The sequence below is a fragment of the Bos javanicus genome, chromosome 10 (assembly GCF_032452875.1).
Source record: "Bos javanicus breed banteng chromosome 10, ARS-OSU_banteng_1.0, whole genome shotgun sequence".
NCBI classification, from domain to species: Eukaryota; Metazoa; Chordata; class Mammalia; order Artiodactyla; family Bovidae; genus Bos; species Bos javanicus.
This window is the reverse complement of record NC_083877.1, coordinates 49,260,950-49,282,462: the sequence shown is the minus strand read 5'-3', so window position 1 is coordinate 49,282,462 and position 21,513 is coordinate 49,260,950. Positions and strand designations below refer to the sequence as shown.

At 34.3% G+C, this 21,513-nt stretch overlaps 1 protein-coding gene across 3 annotated transcripts in view; it reads right to left on the bottom strand.

Annotated features, from left to right (window-relative positions):
- The window catches only part of ICE2 (interactor of little elongation complex ELL subunit 2), a 68,977-nt gene that overhangs the window by 39,566 nt on the left and 7,898 nt on the right, over positions 1-21,513 (bottom strand). The window contains exons 3-9 of one of the 3 annotated variants that reach the window (XM_061431120.1): positions 21,175-21,279; positions 15,098-15,359; positions 14,032-14,151; positions 3,926-4,063; positions 3,204-3,320; positions 2,867-3,026; positions 1,728-1,909 (exon numbers count right to left, since the gene is read on the bottom strand). In XM_061431120.1, coding sequence (XP_061287104.1) covers positions 1,728-1,909; positions 2,867-3,026; positions 3,204-3,320; positions 3,926-4,063; positions 14,032-14,151; positions 15,098-15,359; positions 21,175-21,279 — 1,084 coding nt within the window. Of the gene's footprint in view, positions 1-1,727; positions 1,910-2,866; positions 3,027-3,203; positions 3,321-3,925; positions 4,064-14,031; positions 14,152-15,097; positions 15,360-21,174; positions 21,280-21,513 lie in introns of those variants that run through there. The other 2 variants (XM_061431121.1, XM_061431122.1) reach the window with 2 other exon arrangements.

Sequence of the window (21,513 nt, the reverse complement as noted above, 5' to 3'; positions counted from 1 at the left end):
AAGCACATTTTCTGTTGCCTCTTTAGAACTGGCAAATATCATTAGGGCAAAAATTACCCTACGTGACAGGCTTACCAACCTGGATTCCAGTTTTCTTTACTATCTCAGTCCTATACGTTCCCCTTATCTTGTTAGGTCTTTGATGATTCTAAGAAATAAATTTATATAATAAGTACAGTGTTTTTCAATTGACATCAGTAATGGATGGTCCAAATTATCTGGCCTGCCATTACTGAAAGAAGTTACTCCGTCATTTTTTATCCCTCTTAACCTACTTCATTTTTTTCATAGTACTTGTTACTGACATTCATCTCATACCAATGTAAGTTTTAGGTAGATTTTAAAATGTAAAACAAAACAGAAAACAACCTATAAAAACTTAAGAAAGGTTGGAAGTGCTTTATGACATACACATCATAAAAACATTGAAAGGCAAATAGTAAACCAAAAAATACATAGGCAAATGTGAAAAACAAAAGGTCAATATTCTTAAAATAGTATGAGTTCTTATGTGTAAATAAGAACTACATTTTCCTATTTTATTTTCTAATCTGGCTTGCTCTCTCATTTTATTCAAGTCTTTTTTCATATTTCCTGTCCTTGGAAAAGTGTTCCTGATCATGAATCCTATTCTCATCTCTTTTCCCTAACCTGCTCCATTTTTATGCATAGCATTTATTAATATTTGTTTTTGATAGAGTCTAAATTATGTGTCCTGACACTGATGTAAATTCTGAGAAAAAAGAGGCTTCATTTTTATTTACTGTTGTATCAGTGCATGCAATAGTATCTGCTCAATAAATATTTGCGGGATAAATACATAAAAGTTTTGTAAAATAGAATGTCTTACTCTAATAATCATGGGAAAATATTTTACAATACACAAAATAATAAAGGTTAGTATTTATGAAATGCCAAGCACTGTTCTAAATGCTTTAGATGCATTAACTCATTTAATCTCAAATAATTCTACAAGTTAGGTTATCATTATGCATGCCTACATGCTCTGTTGTGTCTGATTCTTTGTGACACCATAGACTGTAGCCCACCAGGCTCCTCTGTTCATGGGATTATCCTGGGAAGAATATTGGAGTGGGATGCCATTTTCCTCCTCCAGAGGATCTTTCCTGCTCAGGGATCGAACCTGTGTCTTCTGCAGTGGCAGGCAGATTCTTTATCACTGAGTCACCTGGGAAGCCCAGGTTATCATGATATCCATCTTATAGATAAGCAAACTAGACACAGATTATATAGTTTGCCTAAGGTCACATAGATAATAAGTATATACTAATAAGGATTAACAATTCTGCTAAATACTTTCTGCATCAAACTCATCTGATCCTTTTCATACCTAAAAACTATTGAATACTAATGAAACCAATTAAATAAAACCATTACCACACTGACCGCCATTACTGAGTTCTTAGTATATAAATACTACTAAAGGCTGTGCTCAACATTTTATGTATAAATATCAAATTTAATCCTGACAGTAATTTTATGAAGCAGTAATTTTTATCATCCTTCTTCCATAATAGAAGAAAACTGAGGCTGAAGGAGGTTAAATAGCTGTCTAAAGTCTAGATCCACCAGGGGTTCAACTTTAACTTTTAATATAACGTTTATATTTTTAATTACCAGATTTAGAGACTTGTAGTAAAACATTACACTTTAAAAGGATAAACAAGTACATTCTCTTAAGGAAAAAAAAATAAAGTGTTACATACATCCATTTCAGATATATATTCTTCTGGTTTGTCCATAAATACTGCAGACACTGGAACAGATGTATTTTTGGACATCATGAATTTTAAAGGAACTTCATGGAAGATTTGATTTCTCTCTCTCATTGTCATTTTCTTTTGGGGAAGTGGTGAATTAATATAAATTACTTTAATTGGTTTTGAACCTTAAAACAGAAAAAGAATAGGAGTGATTAATTTGTAGTAGTCATAAAAAAATAAAACAATATAGGATGTACAACAGAAGAATTACTAAACAGAGAGACACAGGATAGGAAAGTGGAAGCACATATCCCATACATGTGCCTTGAACATGAAGAAATTCAAAGACTCTTAGAGATGTAAAGGCAAGAAATTCTTACTGGCAAAAAAATATGTTGTGTTTCTAACAAGTTTTTAGAGGATTTTCTGTTATTATTAATATTACGCTTTTACTGTCATTATTACTCAGTTACTCTTGAGTTATACTTTCAAAAAGTGATAAAATGGTTACCAGAGAATATTTCATATTTAACCCTAACTTGTAGTTTTATTTTTAGACACAGTGCTTCATTTACTAGAACTGTGCTATTACATATAAGAATATTAATTCTAGAAGATACAAAAATCTATTACATATGAACAAAAACAGAAAGGAAAAAATATTTTATACAGAATTCATGTGTAAATATTAATTTTACCATCAAGAGAGAGACTATGTTTATAAGTATAGACTTACTTTAAATCTGAATTCCAATAATAGGTAAGTAAACAAGCCCTAGAAACCAATCCATTTGAGACTGTCTAATAAAATATTACATTCCTTTCATTTCAGTGAAAGACAGAAGAACCTTTCCCATTTCATGTTTCTGGCCACCCTAAACTATAATTTTTTTCTCTACTTCTCACAAACCTAGCATGCATACAGGTCCTAGAGATCTAATAACTCACTTATGAGAGTCAATTCTAGAGCAGCACTATGTAATAAAAAGTTCTCCTGAACATAATTGTCAAATTTGTATCAACCTTAAATCAAAACTTAAGCTTTTTGTATTTGACAAATGACCACCTGTATTTAGAGAGCTTAAAAACAACTGTTTGAACTCCTCTTTTGAAAGCATTACTTGATGTGGCAAATCACACACCTGCAACAGGTATTACTTGAATACACACTGGAATTTCCCACTGTTCCTTGTAGCTTGGTCCGTGATTATTTAATAAAGTAAATAATGACTGACTAGTTAAAGCTATCTGAGGGTGGTATCTTGCAACAAGCTTCTCTGCATTTGGGTCTTCACTAATGTCCTGAAAAACAACGTAAGACTTGTTACTTGATTATACTTTTGGAAACTTTAAGTAATGAGAAGAAGGGAGAAATTAAGAAAGGATACTTTAGAACAATCAGTTTACATGTACTTTATGAGGCAAAAAAGATTACCTCATAAAGTTTTAAGGAAGATCCCAAACCATCTTACTACTTACATAATGCATAGCTGCAGCTATTTGTTCTGGTGTTTCAGTGGCTGGTACGGTATCTTTCGACAGCTGCAACTTTGCAGGCATTGAGGGAAATACTGTTTTCACATATTTTACACTTCCCTAAATAAGAAAAAAATGTATGTTTTATAGAAAAATCGTGATGTATTTTTTTCCTGAAGTATCGTTTCATTAAACTTAAAATTCTTCATTCTACTAAATGCAAATTATCAAATTTAGAGCCTTCTTAAGACAAGACTTTCATGTTTTTACTTGACAATCACCATATATGTGTTTTAAAAAAAGGATCCAAGATAAGGATGCCATGGAATTTTCTCTGTCACTTTAAATTCTAACCTCTCATTTTATTCAGTACAAGTCAAAACCGGGTGTAAGAGAAGATATCTTCTCCACACACATACTTCCAATATGATTGTGAGTAAAATCCTTTAAAGAGGCTTTTTGCTTGTATTCAGGAACATTAAAAAAGGTAGAAACTAAGAAAATCAAGAAATAAAGTTGGTAGTAATAATTTTTAAAACATCAAATACTTGTAGCCATACAATAAAAGGGGACACATATGTATCGCATATTTTAAAAATTACATTTTGCTACTGCTCAAAATTTAAGCATAAATACTGAAATATATTTAAATTATGTTTCTATGTGAAATATAAACATTTCAGACAAAAATATGTTTATTTTTATTTTCATATGGCAAAACTTACCAATGCGAGAAGAGTTTTTTCTAACTTGAATCCCATCTCTATTCTGAATGGGAAGAATCCCATTAAGCTGGTGACCTCATGGAGAGTATAGAATTCTGGATACTTTTTCACTTGTTCAATACAAGCTTTTAAAATTTGCTAAACATTAAAAATTAAGAGAAATTCATTTTTACTGTACTTCTCTAACAATGCAACAAAAATAATTTAGTTACATATGATTATATAATTGTTTATTTCAAGTATGAGCCTCATTCATTAACTGAACTTCTAATAACTCAGACATACTGTATATTCTTTATTTGATTCAAACTCTTATTTTTCATAACAATTCTTTTTAGCTTAATTTCTTTAAAAAAATGATGTTTAATAATCCTAAAAGTAGCAATTGTATTAGAATTCTCCAGGCCAGAATACTGGAGTGGATAGCTTTTCCCTTCTCCAGGGGATCTTCCCAACCCACAGATCGAACCCAGGTCTCTTGCACTGCAGGTAGATTCTTTACCAGCTGAGCCACAAGAGAATCTCAAGAATATTGGAGTGGGTAGCCTATCCCTTCTTCAGTGGATTTTCCCAACCCAGGAATTGAACCGGGGTCTCCGGCATTGTAGGCATATTCTTTAACAACTGAGCTACCAAGGAAGCCCTAGAATTTAAAGTTAGAGAAGACATATTTTCTATGCTACTTAAGAAACTGTCAAAGAAATAGAGACATGTGAAAATTTTAACACACTTTGTGGCAATAAAATCAGCTACATGAATGATTAGAAATAAGTTTAATACCCTAAAAATATTCCCAAGCACAATGAATTAATGAAGTAGTTATCTTACAGGTTATTCTAATCTTCAATCTAAAAACTAAATGAGGAAGGTTATAACTAATTTGTATTTTCTTCTCTCTAAAATGTTCTCAAAATATTAATGACTTACAAGGAAATGTAATGAGGAAGGAAAATTCACTGTTTCACCCAAACAGAATATATTCCACTTGTGATGACACGTAAATAACTCAAAGAAGCACAGCAATTTTGGAGGGGGTAGGGGAGTTAATAATGTAAAACCATACACACTACATTATCATCTAAGATACAATTGTCTCTCGGTATCTCTGGAATCTTCCATGGACACCAAACTCTGAGGATGCTCAAATGGCTCACATAAAATGGTATATAGTACCATCAGCCATCCATATCGACTGACACAGAACTGGCAGACATGGAAGACCAAATGGATGTGTTTTTTCTTCATCTCTCAATAAACTTTAATCTGAACCTTTTAGAATATAGTTAGTATCACAAAAGCTTTCAGCAATAAGTATACTTTTATATTTTATATCCCCTTTCCCTTCAGACATTTATAAAATGTGTCATTACAAATCAGTATCATTACTCTAATACCTTTTCAAATATAATTTCATATCATCTTCTCCTCTTCTTTAATCTTCTCTCCCTACTATCTTTCACAGTTTTCCCCTCAATTCTATGCTTTTTAATAATGACTCTGATATTTAATTCAGGATATTATTTGCAATTGGGCTTCACCGGTGGCTCAGATGGTAAAGAATATGCCTACAACGCAGAAGACATGGCTTTGAGCCCTGGGTTGGGAAGATCTCCTGAAGAAGGGAATGGCTACCCACTCCAGTATTTCTGCCTGGAAAATTCCAGGGACAGAGGAGCCGAACAGGCTCCAGTCCATGGGGTAGCAAGAGTTGGATGTGACTGAGCAATTAACACACACATACACACACATATTACTTGCAGTTAAGGCATATGTAGGATAATATGGAGAATCTGTTTGATTAGATATTTATCTAAACATCTTTCTTGGTAAAACTCTGTTGAGTGTCACAGTCTTTAAGTAAGTTTACTCAGTAATCATGGCAAAAGAAAAATTCAGTGTAAATCTATGACAGTTTTATACCTATACTCAGGGGCTGGAATCAAGACTGCCGGGAGAAATATCAATAACCTCAGATATGCAGATGACACCACGCTTATGGCAGAAAGTGAAGAATAAGAACTAAAGAGCCTCTTGATGAAAGTGAAAGAGGAGAGTGAAAAAGTTGGCTTAAAGCTCAACATTCAGAAAAGTAAGATCATGGCATCCGGTCCCATCATTTCATGGCAAATAGATGGGGAAACAGTGGAAACAGTGGCTCACTTTATTTTCTGGGCTCCAAAAATCACTGCAGATGGTGATTGCAGCCATGAAATTAAAAGGAAGGAAAGTTACTCCTTGGAAGGAAAGCTATGACCAACCTAAACAGCATATTAAAAAGCAAAGACAATACTTTGTCAACAAAGGTCCCTCTAGTCAAGGCTATGGTTTCTCCAGTGGTCACATATGGATGTGAGAGTTGGACTATAAAGAAAGCTGAGCGCAGAAGAATTGATGCTTTTGAACTGTGGTGTTGAAGAAGACTCTTGAGAGGCCCTTGAACTACATATAAGGAGATCCAACCAGTCCATCCTAAATGAGATCGGTCCTGGGTATTCATTGGAAGGACTGATGTTGAAGCTGAAACTCCAATACTTTGGCCACCTGATGCGAAGAGCTGACTCATTTGAAAAGACCCTGATGCTGGGAAAGATTGAGGGCAGGAGGAGAAGGGAACGACAGAGGATGAGATAGTTGGATGGCATCACTGACTCAATGGACATGGGTTTGGGTGGACTCCAGGAGTTGGTGATGGACAGGGAGGCCTGGTATTTTGTGATTAATGGGGTCGCAAAGAGTCAGACACGGCTGAGTGACTGAACTGAACAGATATATTATATAGTATTAAAGGTATTTCACAGCTGGTAGGTATTAAGTAACTAAAAGATCTTATTTAAAATATTTAATTTAAAAATTTTAATTAATAATTTACTTACGTTGGAAAAACAACTAAGTGAACAAATGAGGTTAAGAGATTCAGGCTGATCCCCATCACCCACCCACGAATATTATTTAACACTCAAAGTATCTTGAAAATTAAAAACACCAAAAACATATACATGTACACATCATTACGAAGAAAGATGAAAATGATTATGCCCCAGAAAGAGAAAATACATTTTCATACATGTTTCAAGCTTAACATTTAACAGACACTACTTCTGGCAATATGCTAAAGTAGTATCTTGAACAGCACTCCTATCCAAATAACACAGATGCTGGCTAGGTTACAACTAGCAATTTTCATGCATTGCTGGGCTTGGTAAAAGTGAGAAGAATCTCCAAGAATCATAACTAAATAAACTCCAAATACCTATAATGAGGAAAAACAGGAGCAGTGAGCAGTAAGAAACACATGAAGTGGCTTGAGAGCAAATGTCTCAACTAGTTCTAAGATTAGGTAGGGAGATGAACATCAGAGTGCTACATTTAATGCTTGAGAAGCAGAGATCTTAACAGATATATATATACCCACATTCACAGCAGCATTATTCAAAACAGAAGCAAATCAAGTGTCTATCAATGGATAAACAAAATGTCCATATACATACAATGGAATATTCACCCTTAGAAAGGAAGTTCTGCCACACACTACAGCTGGATGAATCTTGAGGACATTATGGTAAGTAAAGTAAGTCAATCACAAAAAGACAAATACTTTATGATTCCACTTATATGGGGGTATCTACTTTGGCCACCTCATGCAAAGAGTTGACTCACTGGAAAAGACTCTGATGCTGGGAGGGATTGGGGGCAGGAGGAGAAGGGGACGACAGAGGATGAGATGGCTGGATGGCATCACTGACTTGATGGACGTTTGAGTGAACTCCGGGAGTTGGTGATGGACAGGGAGGCCTGGCGTGCTGGGATTCATGGGGTTGCAAAGAGTCGGACATGACTGAGTGACTGAACTAAACGGCAGACAAATTTAGAGACAGAAAATAAATGGTGTGTGATACAGTAAGAACTAGTTTGTGTTTGTTCCTTATTCCTGACACATAGCCCCTAAAGCTCTTGGAATCTCCTAAGTGATAAGAATGTCTTCTTTATGCTAATAAGATGACAAAAGGCCCATAGGCAGCTAGTCACAAGTAGCCAATGATTTTATCAAGCATACCACTAAGTAATCCCCACAGAAGCCCCCCTCAACAATCTCAAGAATGGGATCCAGAGAGCTTCTGGGTTGAAGACACGGAGGTTTGGGAGGGTAGCGTGCTTGGAAAGGGCATGGAAGCTCCGTGCCTCTTCCCTCACAACTTGCGTTATGCATCTTTCTCTTCCATTTGGCTGTTCCTCAGTTGTATTCTTTATATTAAACTGGAAATAGCAGGTAAAATACTTTCCTGTGTTCTCTAAGCCATTCTACCTAATTAATGAACTCAAGGCAGGGGTGAGTCATGGAAACTCTAGGCTCAGTGTCTCAAGAGTTGGAGAATCGATTGGTATGAGGGAAAAATCCCACATAAATGGTTTCAGAAGTGTTGTGAATAGAAACAGTTCAGAGACAGGGATAGTTTCAGTTTTACAGGATGAAAAGAGTTCTGGAGATTGGCCATACAAAAATATGAATGTAGTTAATACTATAGAACTGCACATTTAAAAAATGATTAAGCCAGTAAATTTAATGTTATATGTATTTTACCATAATTAAAATGAATTTTTTAAAAAAGGTAAGGAAATTCTGACACAAGCTACAACATGGTTGAATTCTGAAGGCATTATGCTAAGTAAAATAAACCAATCACAAAAGGACAAACACTGTAATGACCCACTTTTATAAGGTACCTAGTGAAGTTAAATTCATAGAAATAAAAAGTAGAATGGTGGTTGTAAGGGACTGTGGAGGGCAAATGATGAGTTATTTAATGAATATAGTTTCAGTTTGAGAAGATGGAATAGTTTGGGAATAAATGATGAAAATCTATTCACAACAGTGTTCAAGTATTTAATGCTACTGAACGATCCTTAAAAATGGTTAAAATGGTAAATTTTGTTATATATTTTACCACACCAAAAAAAGAGAAATATAAGACAGACTGAAACCTAATAAGTTTGGGAATCCCAAAAAAAGACTTGAGAAAATGAAAAAGAAGCAATTAATTGAAAATGGCTGAAGGAGGTGGGAGGGGAGTTCAGGATGGGGAACACGTGTATACCCATGGTGGATTCATGTTGATGTATGGCAAAACCAATACAATATTGTAAAGTTTAAAAAAAAAAGAAAATGGCTGAGAATTTTAAAGAATTGATTATGAATTTAAATATACAGATAAAGAGACACAATGAACCAAGTAGAATTTTCTTTTTATAAAGTACATTGTAATGACACTGTAATATATCAAAAATAAAAAGCAATCAGAGAGAAAAGACAAATTCCGTAAAAGAAATTGACAATTAAACAATATATTTTTCAATAATACATGAGCCAGAAACAGGAGAATTATATCATCAAACACTGAGAAATAAAACAAACTGTCAACTTAGAACCATGTATGGACTAAAGCTATCTTATTAAAATGAGAACAAAGTAAAAATATTTCCAGGTAAATAAAAAAGAAGATGGTTCACCACCAGGAGATTTTCACGAAAGGAACATCTAGAACATAAAGCATTTTAGGAATAATGAAGAGGATCTCAGAATATATATTTGAAAAGAGGAGATGGAAAGGCAAAAAAAGGTCCAAATTTGTAGTTAAATGAAGACAAATATTGCCCACATAAAATAATAATGCAGGTTGGTTTAAAAAAGAGACAGGATTATCATATGACCCTACAATCACATTCCTGGGCATATATCCAGAGAAAATACACTGTTTGAAAGGGATAGGGGTCAGTTAGGTAGTTCGGTATGGTCATGTACACACCGACATATTTAAAATGGATAAGCAACAAGAACATGCACATGGAACTCTGCTCAACGTTAGGTGGCAGCCTGGATAAGAGAGGAGTTTGGGGGAGAATGGATACATGTACATGGATGGTTGAGTCCCTTCGCTGTTCACCTGAGACTTCACAACATTGTTAATGGGCTATAAACCAATACAAAATAAAAAGTTTTTAAAACTTTTATTTATTTGGCTATGCTGGGTCTTAGTTGTGGCATGGGGTTCCTTCATTAGGGATTGAACCCAGGCCCCCTGCATTGGGAGCATGGAATCTTAGCAAGTGGTCCACCAGGTAAGTCCATTTTTTTCTTTAAAATATACTTTTTCTAGCTCCATAAACTGAAATATTCTCAGAAACACTGATCAACGTAGGTGCAGTGAGCATCCCCAGTGCCCAGACTGTAGTCTTGAAATACCACTAGAAACTAAGGCTCTAGGAGCTTCCTGATTTCAGGGCTCAGTTAGGTATTGTACAAAACAAGCTTCAAAGACTTCTAGAATGACTCGAAGCCAGTATGAAGAACCCATCACTGTTCAAAGCTGGTATTATCTGAGTTTCAAAAAGGATAATTGTAGTGGACTAAAACCCATCAAATATACTTATCTTCATGATTTAATAATATTTTTAAAAAAACAGTGATCACCATTGTAAAGTAAGAAGGGGCCAATTATGTTTTTGAAAACTGATAAAGAATCTAGCAGTTTTTCTTCTACATGAAAAGGGAAGCCAAACAGTAGATGAGGAAAAATATCTTCATAAAATTATTCCAACTAACGAATAAAAATAAATGATGCAAATAGAATCTTATAATTTTGCAGACCAAGTGAATCAATGAATCCAGGCATTAAACATCAATAGCTCCTAACATCTCAAAATCAGACATTATATGTCAACTGATTAAAGAATACACCACCATCTAAATATGTTCAATCCCTTTGGCAAGACTATAATTCTGATCAAGTTTTGGATCCAGTTGACAATTTCTAAGAAATACAGAGCAAAGAGGAACATGTTGAGGATTATTATGAATATGTAATTATCAAAATCTAGACTATAGGAAAGTCTACAGGTCAAATGATCCAGGTTCTTGATTAGATAGCTAAAGGGAAAAAAAAATATGGGGGGTAACTGGTAGACGAAAAGAAACTGTTTTATCAGGTAAAGGAAAAAACATCCAATGTATACAGTAGTTTCCTTTATCCAAGGGGGATATACTCTAAGACCCTCAGTGGATGTCTGAAATCATGGGTAAAACCAAATATTATTTCCTATCCATATATATCTATGATAAATTTAAAAATTAGGCACAGTAAGAGACTAAAAAAAAAAAAAAAACAGAATTATAGTGATATTGTAATAAGTTATATGCATGTAGCCTTGGCCCTCAAAATATCTTACAAAATCAAGGTCTCTTCAGTCTTAACTAAGCACTGCAGCTGTAACTTTGGCAGTTTGAGGTAGGGCAACAAAACACAAATTTCTTTTTCCTTCATTATAATTTCATGGATAGAAGATTTGTTTCTGATGTAAATTTTAGCAACTTCAGCATATGATTTTTGTTCTTTCCTTACTAAATTGAGAACTTTTGCCTTTTTACTTAAAGGAAACACTCTGTGGCTTCTTTATGACATACCCAAATTGCCAGCGTCACTACAGTGGCATTACTGGGCTATTATCAAGCAAAGTAAGGGTGACTTGAACACAAGCACTGTGTTACCTCAACGGTCATCTGATAACCGAGGTGGTTACTAAGAGACTCATGGGTGGGAGATGCTAGACAAAAGGATGATTCACATTCCAGGTGGGCTGAAGCAGGATGCTGAGAGTTCATCATGCTACTCAAAATGATATGTGATGAATTATTTCTGCAATTTTCCACTCATGGATAACTGAAACTGAGGAAAGTGAAACTGAGTTGAAGGAGGGACTACTATTCAAGCCATAAAACTTTCATATTTACAATATTCAAAAAACTCCCACAGATTAGTAACAAAAAGGGAAAATACAATAGAATAAAGGGAAAAACCTGACCAATCAATTCATAAGAAATGACCAAAAGACACGTGAAAAGATATACAGTCTTTTGTACAGAGCACTCTATCCTCTAGCTTGATTAAAACTAACATGACTAAGTATCAATTTGTTGAGAATGTAGAGTGAAAACTTCTCAAAACCTGATAGGTAGAATGTAAAGTAGCGTAACCAGTTTGGAAAACAGTCTAACATTATCTATTGAAGTTGAAGATGTGCCTATTCTATACCCACAATTTCATTCCTAATCACATATCCAGTAGAAATGTGTGCACATGTGCAAAGAGACATGTATTGACAATTTTCACAGGGGCACTGCCTTGAATAGCTCAAATCTAGAAACAGTCCCAATTTTTAAAAATTTATTTATTTTTTAATTGAAGGATAATTGCTTTACAGAATTTTGTTGTTTTCTGGCAAACCTCAATATGAATCAGCCATAGGTATACATATATCCCCTGCCTTTTGAGCCTCCCTCCTATCTCCCTCCCTATCCCGCCCATCTAGGTTGATACAGAGTCCCTGTTTGAGTTTCCTGAGCCACAGAGCAAATTCCTGTTGGCTATCTATTTTACATATGGTAATGTAAGTTTCCATGTTACTCTTTCCATACATCTCACCCTCTCCTCCCCTCTCCCCAAGTCTGTAAGTCTATTCTCTGTACAAACAGCCCAAATGTTGATCAACAGAATATACTATTTATGTGCATTCGTAAATGTACAGAAATGAAAATGAATGAAATACAACTACACACATATATATACGTGAAACTCACTAACATACTATTGAGTAAAGCAAGAATTTTGTTCACATAGTACAAAAGGGGGGACTCCCCAGGTGGTCCACTGGTTAAGAAAACACCTTGCAACGCAGGGTATGTGAGTTTGATCCCTAGTCAGAGAACTAAGACCCTACAGGCCATGGAGAAACCAAGCCTACACGCCACAAGTACAGAGGTCAGCACACTCTGGAGCCTATGTGCCACAACTAGAGAGTCTGTGCCCTGCCATGAAAGATCCCACATGACACAACAGAGATCCCATGTGCCACAACTAAGACTCAACGCAGCCAGATAAGTAAATACATAAATATTAAAAAATAATAATTCACATAAAATTCAAAAACAGACAAAAGAAAGCCTGAACGACCAAAAAAAATTTTTTTTAAGGCATGGAAATTATCAAAGAAGTCACTTGGCACAGTGATTATTTCTTCAACAAGGGAAAACACTCTTTAGGAGGGATACACAGAGGGCTTTCAGGTTAATGGTAACATTTTATTTCTTGACTTGGAAGAGTCACAAAGGTGTTCACTATGTAATTATTTGTTGGAAAGCTATATATATTTGTTCTAAATACTTTCCCATAGGTACATTTCATACCATAAAATTAAAATTTGAAAACAATAAAAAATTAGTTAAATATCAGTGAGTCTTTGGGGTGAGATATAAAACGTAACAAGACAATGTGCTGCCAAGTCAATCTGGGTAAAAAGACTTAAAGCTGATTGCTAGCTATCAAATAATGTACTTTGTTAATAAACATGTTTATTTTATAAAAGTGGTAAAATACCCTTAAAATCTACATTTTAACCATTTTTAAGTGTAGATTTCAATACTATTAAGTGTATCACATTGATTTGTACAGAGACTAGTTTTAAAGGCTTAAAAATAATTCAGACTAGGGTTGATATGTTTAGATGAATACTACAACTCTAAATTTTTACTGTGTCCACTAAATGATGGGAGGTTGGTTGCAAGGCAGAGCGATTTCCATGCTTTTTTATTTTTGCTAATATATCTGCATGAATAATTTAAATATAATAATAAAAAAATTATCTGATGAAATTTATCATCTGGTGGCTGTTTACCATGAGGATAGTGAACACAAATTTATGATTCAGTTCTAAAGGATCATTCAGATTTTTAAGGACTAAGATAACCCCTTAAACCCCATTCTCTCCTAAGGCAAATCAGTTCATCACATTAAATCATCCATACGAGTAAAATACAACTCAAATACAGTAGCTAGATCATTAAAAGAAAATATATGAATATACTGTAGTGTCTGATTTTGAGGTGTTATTATTTCTAGTATTTCCATCACTTAAATACATGATGAATAAAAGACCTATATACAATTTGGTCTCTAATTTGACAACATTAATATATACTTTTGGAAAATCATCACACATTTTAAAATGCTGCTATTGCCTATCACTTGGCAGCTTAAATAAATGTGACTTTTCTTTACCTCTGTGACGAGACAAGCATCGTCAGAAAGCATATTATAATCCTGGGCACATTTCTTTGCAGAATTCTGCAAAAATTTTAGGAATTCTGTAACTTCTTCATTCACATGTTTTTTCATTTCCTGATTTTGAAAAAAGAAATAGACACATCTTGGAATAAGACGCCTAGTTAAAAACAATCACTTCTCAATCAATGCATTAATAATTTGAACTTAAATTATCATATCCAAAGCAGAAATCACAAAACAGTTAACTGTGCAAAAAGAGAAAAGCTGATGACTAACACTACAATCAGAAATTACATTAATACAGAATTACAGAAATACATTAATTTTAAATAATTTCAGAAATACATTAATTTAATAAAATGTTCTGAATTAACATAAAAAGGGACACTCAAATGGAAAAATAAGCACACATATGAATAGGCAAGTTACAAAACAAGAATTAGAAATGGCTTATAAACACATGCAAAGTGTTTATTTTCATTAGTAACCACTATAATATAAAGCAAGAGATTGCCATTTTTTCCCCATATGTTCAGTATTAGTGAAGATATTCTGGAAAAACCTTTGTACAATAGTGGTATATACAAATTGGTTTAAAATTATTGCAGAACGATTTGCTCATGTATAACTGCAGCTCAAAGCCTTAAGAACATGTATAGTTTTTCATCTTGTAATTATATTTCTAAGAATTTATCTCAAGGAAATGATCACAGATATGAACAATGAGTTTGCAACAGTGATGTTCAACACAGCAACACATAACTGAGAATTCGGAAACTACTTAACTAAAGTAATGATTACACAAAAATTTTAAAGTGATTCAAGGTAAAGTTCTACTACTAGTACTTAACGTGAACTAGGGTGAAATATACTCAGAACTAGAGCAAAATGCCTTAACTATAATAGAATAAAGAACAGAATTAAAGCATTAATATTCTGTCAATTAAATTCCTTTTATTTTTAATTTTTATTAATAATATTTATTGTACCTAAAAACAAATTTAAAATACTTCCTAACTTTTAAATATTTTTTATGGAAGTTGAAGAACAGAATACGTACCAAGTACTGCAAGTAGTCATTTTTATTTATTCCAACAGTTTTGGAATTTGGAGGGACTTTTGCATATTTAACCAATAAATCCACATAATTTCTCTGTTCTCTCTGTGAGAAACGAGAGAAACGAGGATAAGGAACTCTTGGTTTTGGAAGAAGAACCATTCCAACTGTGGTTTTAACTTTTTCCTTTGCTTGAGCTGCTGAATTAACTGTCGGCTCATTTTCTACAGAACCTGCTGAGGCATTCAAATTTTCTCCTATACGTCTGGAAAAAAAAAATACAGTTTACAAATATGTGCTTTTCATAAGAAGATTACTATCATGAAACTTCATGATTCTCAATCACCAGGGAGAATATAGAGTGATTAACAGACTAAATTCTGGATTATTATCTAACTCTGCCACCTGCATTTTGATATTTAGCCATTTAGTATAAATTAAGTATTCTGTAGGATAGGATCATATCACAAGTCTACCTTCAATTATCTGATGGAGAGGAAGAGGCATATCCTGAAACAAGTTATTCAGTTTGGAAGTTTCTCCCCTTTATTGAAGAGGGGTTAGTTAATCACTCTTGCCAATTACATATGCAGGTATTTTGGATTTACATTTTATTACAATGCAAGTTGCTTTTTAATACTTAAATTCTTCAATAAGATATATCAGTTAATGTAGTGAACAAAAGCCAAGAGGAACAGGATAGGATGAGGTCACAAACTTGCAGTTCACAAATTCATTGAGATTCTAAATTTTCTGGTTTCCTCTGCATTTATTATCTCAAGAATTAAAAAGAAAGTCTGAACACTATGTGGATATATTCTATGGAAGCAATAGTTGTTTGAAAAAAGTTGTATAATCCTCTATCACTCATGCACGTGGCTGAGTCGATAGAAATGTCTTGTATGAATACAGGAAATCTTGGCGTGCTGCTGCTGCTGCTGCTGCTAAGTTGCTTCAGTCGTGTCCAACTCTGTGCAACTCCATAGACGGCAGCCCACCAGGCTCCCCCGTCCCTGGGATTCTCCAGGCAAGAACACTGGAGTGGGTTGCCATTTCCCTCTCCAAAGCATGAAAGTGAAAAGTGAAAGTGAAGTCGCTCAGTCTTGTCCAACTCTTAGCGACCCCATGGACTGCGGCCCACCAGGTTCCTACGTCCATGGGATTTTCCAGGCATGAGTGCTGGAGTGGGGTGCCATTGCCTTCTCCAGAGAACCTGTTACCATATTTATTTCTAAAACGCTACCCCCAATTAAAAAAAAAAAAAATCACCTTATTAACCCAGTTAAGGTTCATGAACACAAATTTCTTACCTGGTACATATTCTGTCTCTGTTATTGCTATTCAGTGTTATAATCTACATTTTTCATAAGAGTCTTAAATTACACACACAAAACTACATTTTCTTAGCCTCTGCAACTTTAATTTCCACCACAGTAACTGTACCCTACCTATGATTTGGTTCCAAACTAAACAACAATAACCAAAAGGAAGGGAAACTAATGATAGGATGAATGTCTGCTGATTCATTCTTCATTCCTCCATTCATTAGTACTTATTTTGAGTGACTACCACACGCCAGCCCTATGCTGGGTAGTAGACATACAACCATACAACCAACACTGAGTGCGATAAGTCTCTACTCTCTAGGATTTTATAATCAAGTGGATCAGGCAAATGGATGGGGAAGAAAGAGAAGTAAATACGTACATCAATACAATGTGACTATGGAGACCTTGGGTTTCCAAACTGAACATATTGACTAGGTGACTGGGGAGAATCCTAAGGATATGGAAATCAGGGATTAAGAGGAAGAAAGGGGAGGGGAAAGAAAGATCCAGAGCAATGATTTTCAATCTAACAGTATTAACCCTCAGAGCATTCTGAAATCCTGTGCATGTATCTGGGTTGTCCCAAAATAGAAGAATAGAAGGCATTTAGAGGTCAGGAATACTAGATTTTTATAATGTGTGGTAGTGTCCTGCACAACATTCAGAGGTCATTTCAAACTTTCCCTTCTCATATACAAATAAGTGTGGTCTGTTATTATTATTGTATTATTATTATTTATCCAGCAATAAATTTTACTTTTATTCTTATGATTTTTTTGTGATACAGTTTATCTTAAATCCAATTTTACTCATGTCAGCTGGTGCATCTGAGTACTTCATTAAATTTTCCACTGCAGTAGCATCTACTATAGTACATGATAAAAATGATTTTCCTTTTATTTCATATAAGGCATTATTTTAAAGTATTATGTCTGTGGCTACTAATATCTATGAATTTCAATTCATAGCAAAGAGGTGTCTTATTTCTTATTAACATTTGTCACGCAAAGTAGGAGAGTTTCAGCCTCGTAAGTCTGAGAATTACCAATATCAGTGTCTGGATGAAGGGTGAGACAAACCCCATCTAAAACTACCACTAATGTGTTTTAGATCACCTTTAAAATACTAGAATAAATATGGTAAAAATTTCAAAATTCTTAAAAAAAAAAAAAAAAGACTTAAGAGTCCCCCCAGTAAGCAAAGTATTCAAGACTACTCTTTTAGAACTAAACTGTATGGAAAACTAATCAAGAGAGCAGGTTAGTGAACAGAAAAAGAATATTGGAAATTAAAATAAGGATGCTTAGATTGGCTCTGAAAATAATAGAGGTGAAGACATACTTAGCTACTAAAGTTTCTCCAATAACTGTATAAAAATAAGCATATTTTAGGTTAACAAAATGAATATTAACTGCTGATCTTGGGAGAAATGTATTACAGAAAATTGATTTCTCACTAGAAAATGTCTTGAGAGCTATTCAAACCTAACAGTATTGTGTCCGCAACTCTTAACAATACTGCTTCACAGCTGTCTCTCTGAATATGAGAACATGTCTGTCCTTGTGGCACCAACTGGCAAATTTAATTAAGCTGCTGCAGCAACAAGATGCTGACTCAGATATGCCAGCGTAGAAATGTCAAGAAATTCTAGCAGTTTAAATTGGCTACATTCAGCAAAGAATGAAATGGCAGTGCATCAAGATCATTTCTGTGTGCACTGCTGTCAAAATCTTCATCAGGGCGCAAGCCAAAAGCATCTGACAGGGTTTCTCTATCCACATTTACAGCATTATATTTAATTTAAGTTGATAGTTTGAAGTTTTCTTCCTTCATTTTGTCAACTACCCATTCTCCTTTTTTACCTTAAGTTTCCATGAAAAAAAGGCAGAATTCAAAACTTTTTGCTTCCTATGCTTTAAAGTCTCCTGGTTTGGGTAGCTTCTTTAAGTAGCATTTGGAAATGGTACTTCTAGCTCCCATCTCAAGTCTACCTGTACCCACTGAATTTGACTTACTTATGTACATTAAACATGTTAAAATTTTTTCTTCTTTTTTTGTATTTGAAGCTACTTTCCCTTTTGCTGCCTTAAAACTCAGTTATAAATATCTATAACCAGAAACTAATTTTTTTAAAGGCAAATTTTTACCTTTTAGTGGCGGGAGAAGCGTTGAATAAAAACCTCATGTTGTTGAAAGTAGCATAAACAGAGGTATCACTATTTTCCCAAATATGTTGTTTATAGAACATAAAAAATTGCAAAATTAGGACTAATAAATTTACATTCTTTCTAGTTTTTTTTCCATCAAGAAAACTGGTAATTAAATATAGTCTGAAAATTCATCCTTACTATAAGAAAAAAAGATTTTAGGAGTTAAGTGTACTCAGCTTCCAGTAATATGTCCTCTCCTTTACATATTTCAGACTATAACCCACACTTGGGATATGCTGAACAGAACCAGATTGACAAAGAATCATAAAATATTTAAGAAGCAGAATGAATAAGACTAATACTGGAAATTTTTAGTCTCGAAAGATGAGGCTGAGATAAAAATTAATAAAAGTGAGTTTTTTTTTATGAGTAAAGATATATGTGCACTAAATCTCAGGACATGAGTATTGGTAGGCATTCTTAGATTCAAATAAACAAAGGCAATTGTTTAACTGGTAATAAGTTTTAAGAAGTTAGTTATCTCCAAGAAGTGGTACAAGTTGGATAACAGAAATAGCTTCTGAAAAATATTCATAGATGCACACTGATAAGGAATTTACAGTCTTAACCTTTTGTAGTTGACACTTGCAAAGACAATAATTTCTTGCACTTTGGCAAGAAATGTTGCTCCTGAAACTGCCTCTTTAACGCAATTCTGAAAATGTCTTATTAATACAATTTCTGCTTGCCTTTATTTGAACTTATCTATTTATCTGATGGAATCAAAAAAGGACTTGTTTAATGTTTTTAATGGCAATCTGGCAATATCTATAAAAATTAAAATCACACACGCCTCTTCCTTTCATAGGAACTTATCCTTATAGCAGCATGTATATAAAAAGGATGCTGTTTGTAATAGTAAAGGAATGAAAACAGCCTAAATGAACATCAGTGGTAGTAATGAATTGATCCCACTAAGAAATACCACAGTCACCAGAAAACTAGAAGGAAAATTAGAGAGTGAGATATCTCCATAGAAAATAGCTCATTATCTTTAGAGGAGTAGTTTTAACAGCCTAGTGAGGGTAGGAGACAGATCGTAGTGAGATGTTTAGTGAAAGCAAGTGCAATGGGATGTGCAGTAAAGGGAAGGTGTTCTCCCCGCCCCCCCCCCCCCCATTCTGTTTCTCAAATAGATGCTCCAAATCTGTCTTTTGGCTGAAGCATTTAATCCATTTAAAGTAATTTTTGGTAATGCTATCTTGTTAACTGTTTTCTGTAGGTCTTACAGCTTTTTTGTCCCTCATGTCCTCCCAGCAAGCATATACAAGCACAAAGAAGTCTAAGTACAAATGAGAGAAGAGGTAACAAACTAACTAGGAGGGAACGTGAAATTCAGGGATTGAGACAGGACAAACTTGAGCATGCTTAAATACTGATCAAGAGAGAAGAAAGAGGGAACAAAGACCTGATGGTCTAGTGGTTAGGACTGAGCTTCCACTGTAGGGGGCATTGGTTTGATCCCTGGTTGAAGAACTAAGATCCTGCAAGTTTGCACCACTTGACCAAAGTATCCCCCACCCAAAAACAAAAGAGAGAAGTGGGAGTAACAGGGGATGCTAATTGACAGGATATTGAAAAAGTAGAAAAGATGGGGTCCCATTCCATGCAGAGAGTGGAAATATGTTTCCTCCATTGCAAAAGGAGTGGAGAAAGATGAAAGTAGACATTGAGCTCTCCTAAGGGAGCTCCCCAATTCTTCATCTGGCATATTATCACTTCTTTCTAGTAAACTTCATGACTCAACTTTAAGATTCATCCACAATAGAGTAGAAGCAGCCAATCACAAAGGAAAGAAGAGCTGTTATAGGCAGGTAAGCAGTGAGAAGGGGAAATTATTACTGTCACAATACACATTTTCATACCAGAAATTTGGACGTATGACATCTATGGCAATTTGGTGGTATCTATTAAAATACAAAATGTTTATAGTATCCGCCCAAATAATTCAATTTCTATAAATTTATCTTATAGAAATAATTACAAGAAATTTATAAATGTTACTGTTTAAAACTGCACAAACATTTTACAATGTAAAACTAACTAAAAGAATTAAAAGTATCTCTGTAAAGTAATATGTAGCCATAAGAAGACTGAGGTAATATAGGGGCACAAAATACCTGAAGTATTATGTTAAATGAAAAAAACAAATTGCAAAAGTTTTATAGTGTTTATAGTATTTATAGTGTGATTTCCACCCCCACTCCCCCTCTTTTTTGGGCCACATACTGCATGGCTTGTTCCCTGACAAGGGATTGAACCCAGGCCCTCAGCAGCAAAAGCATGGAATCCTAATCACTGGATATCCAGGGAACTCTCCCCATTTTAATATGCATCTGTTCACGTGTAGAGAAAGGTCTTAAAAGATGTTACATATGTACACCAAAGAGTGGTCTTTTGAGGATACTAAGTTCTTCTATTTTCTAATTTTTACATTCCTATAATTCAAATGTTTCATAGTGGATATAGACAGATATAAAACTTCAAGTATCAGAAAAATATCAAATATGGATATAAATAACCAAATAAATAAGCATATTACCTGCTAGATAAAATACATAGTTCTTTTAAACTTGGAGCCATGGACTGATCTTTATAATTTTCTCGAGAAAAAAATGTCTTAAGACCATTTTTTGGTGAAACATCCCTGAAAAACAAAGTAATTTACTTGGATTTGACAACTGAAATATCAGGCTAGATTAACAAGCAATTATAACTGCAATTTAAAACTACATGTCCCTGACCTCTCCTTTCCCAGAAAATCACCTCTTAATATTTTAACTTCATGCAGCCATGAAATTAAAAGAAGCTTACTCCTTGGAAGGAAAGTTATGACCAACCTAGATAGCATATTCAAAAGCAGAGACATTACTTTGCCAAC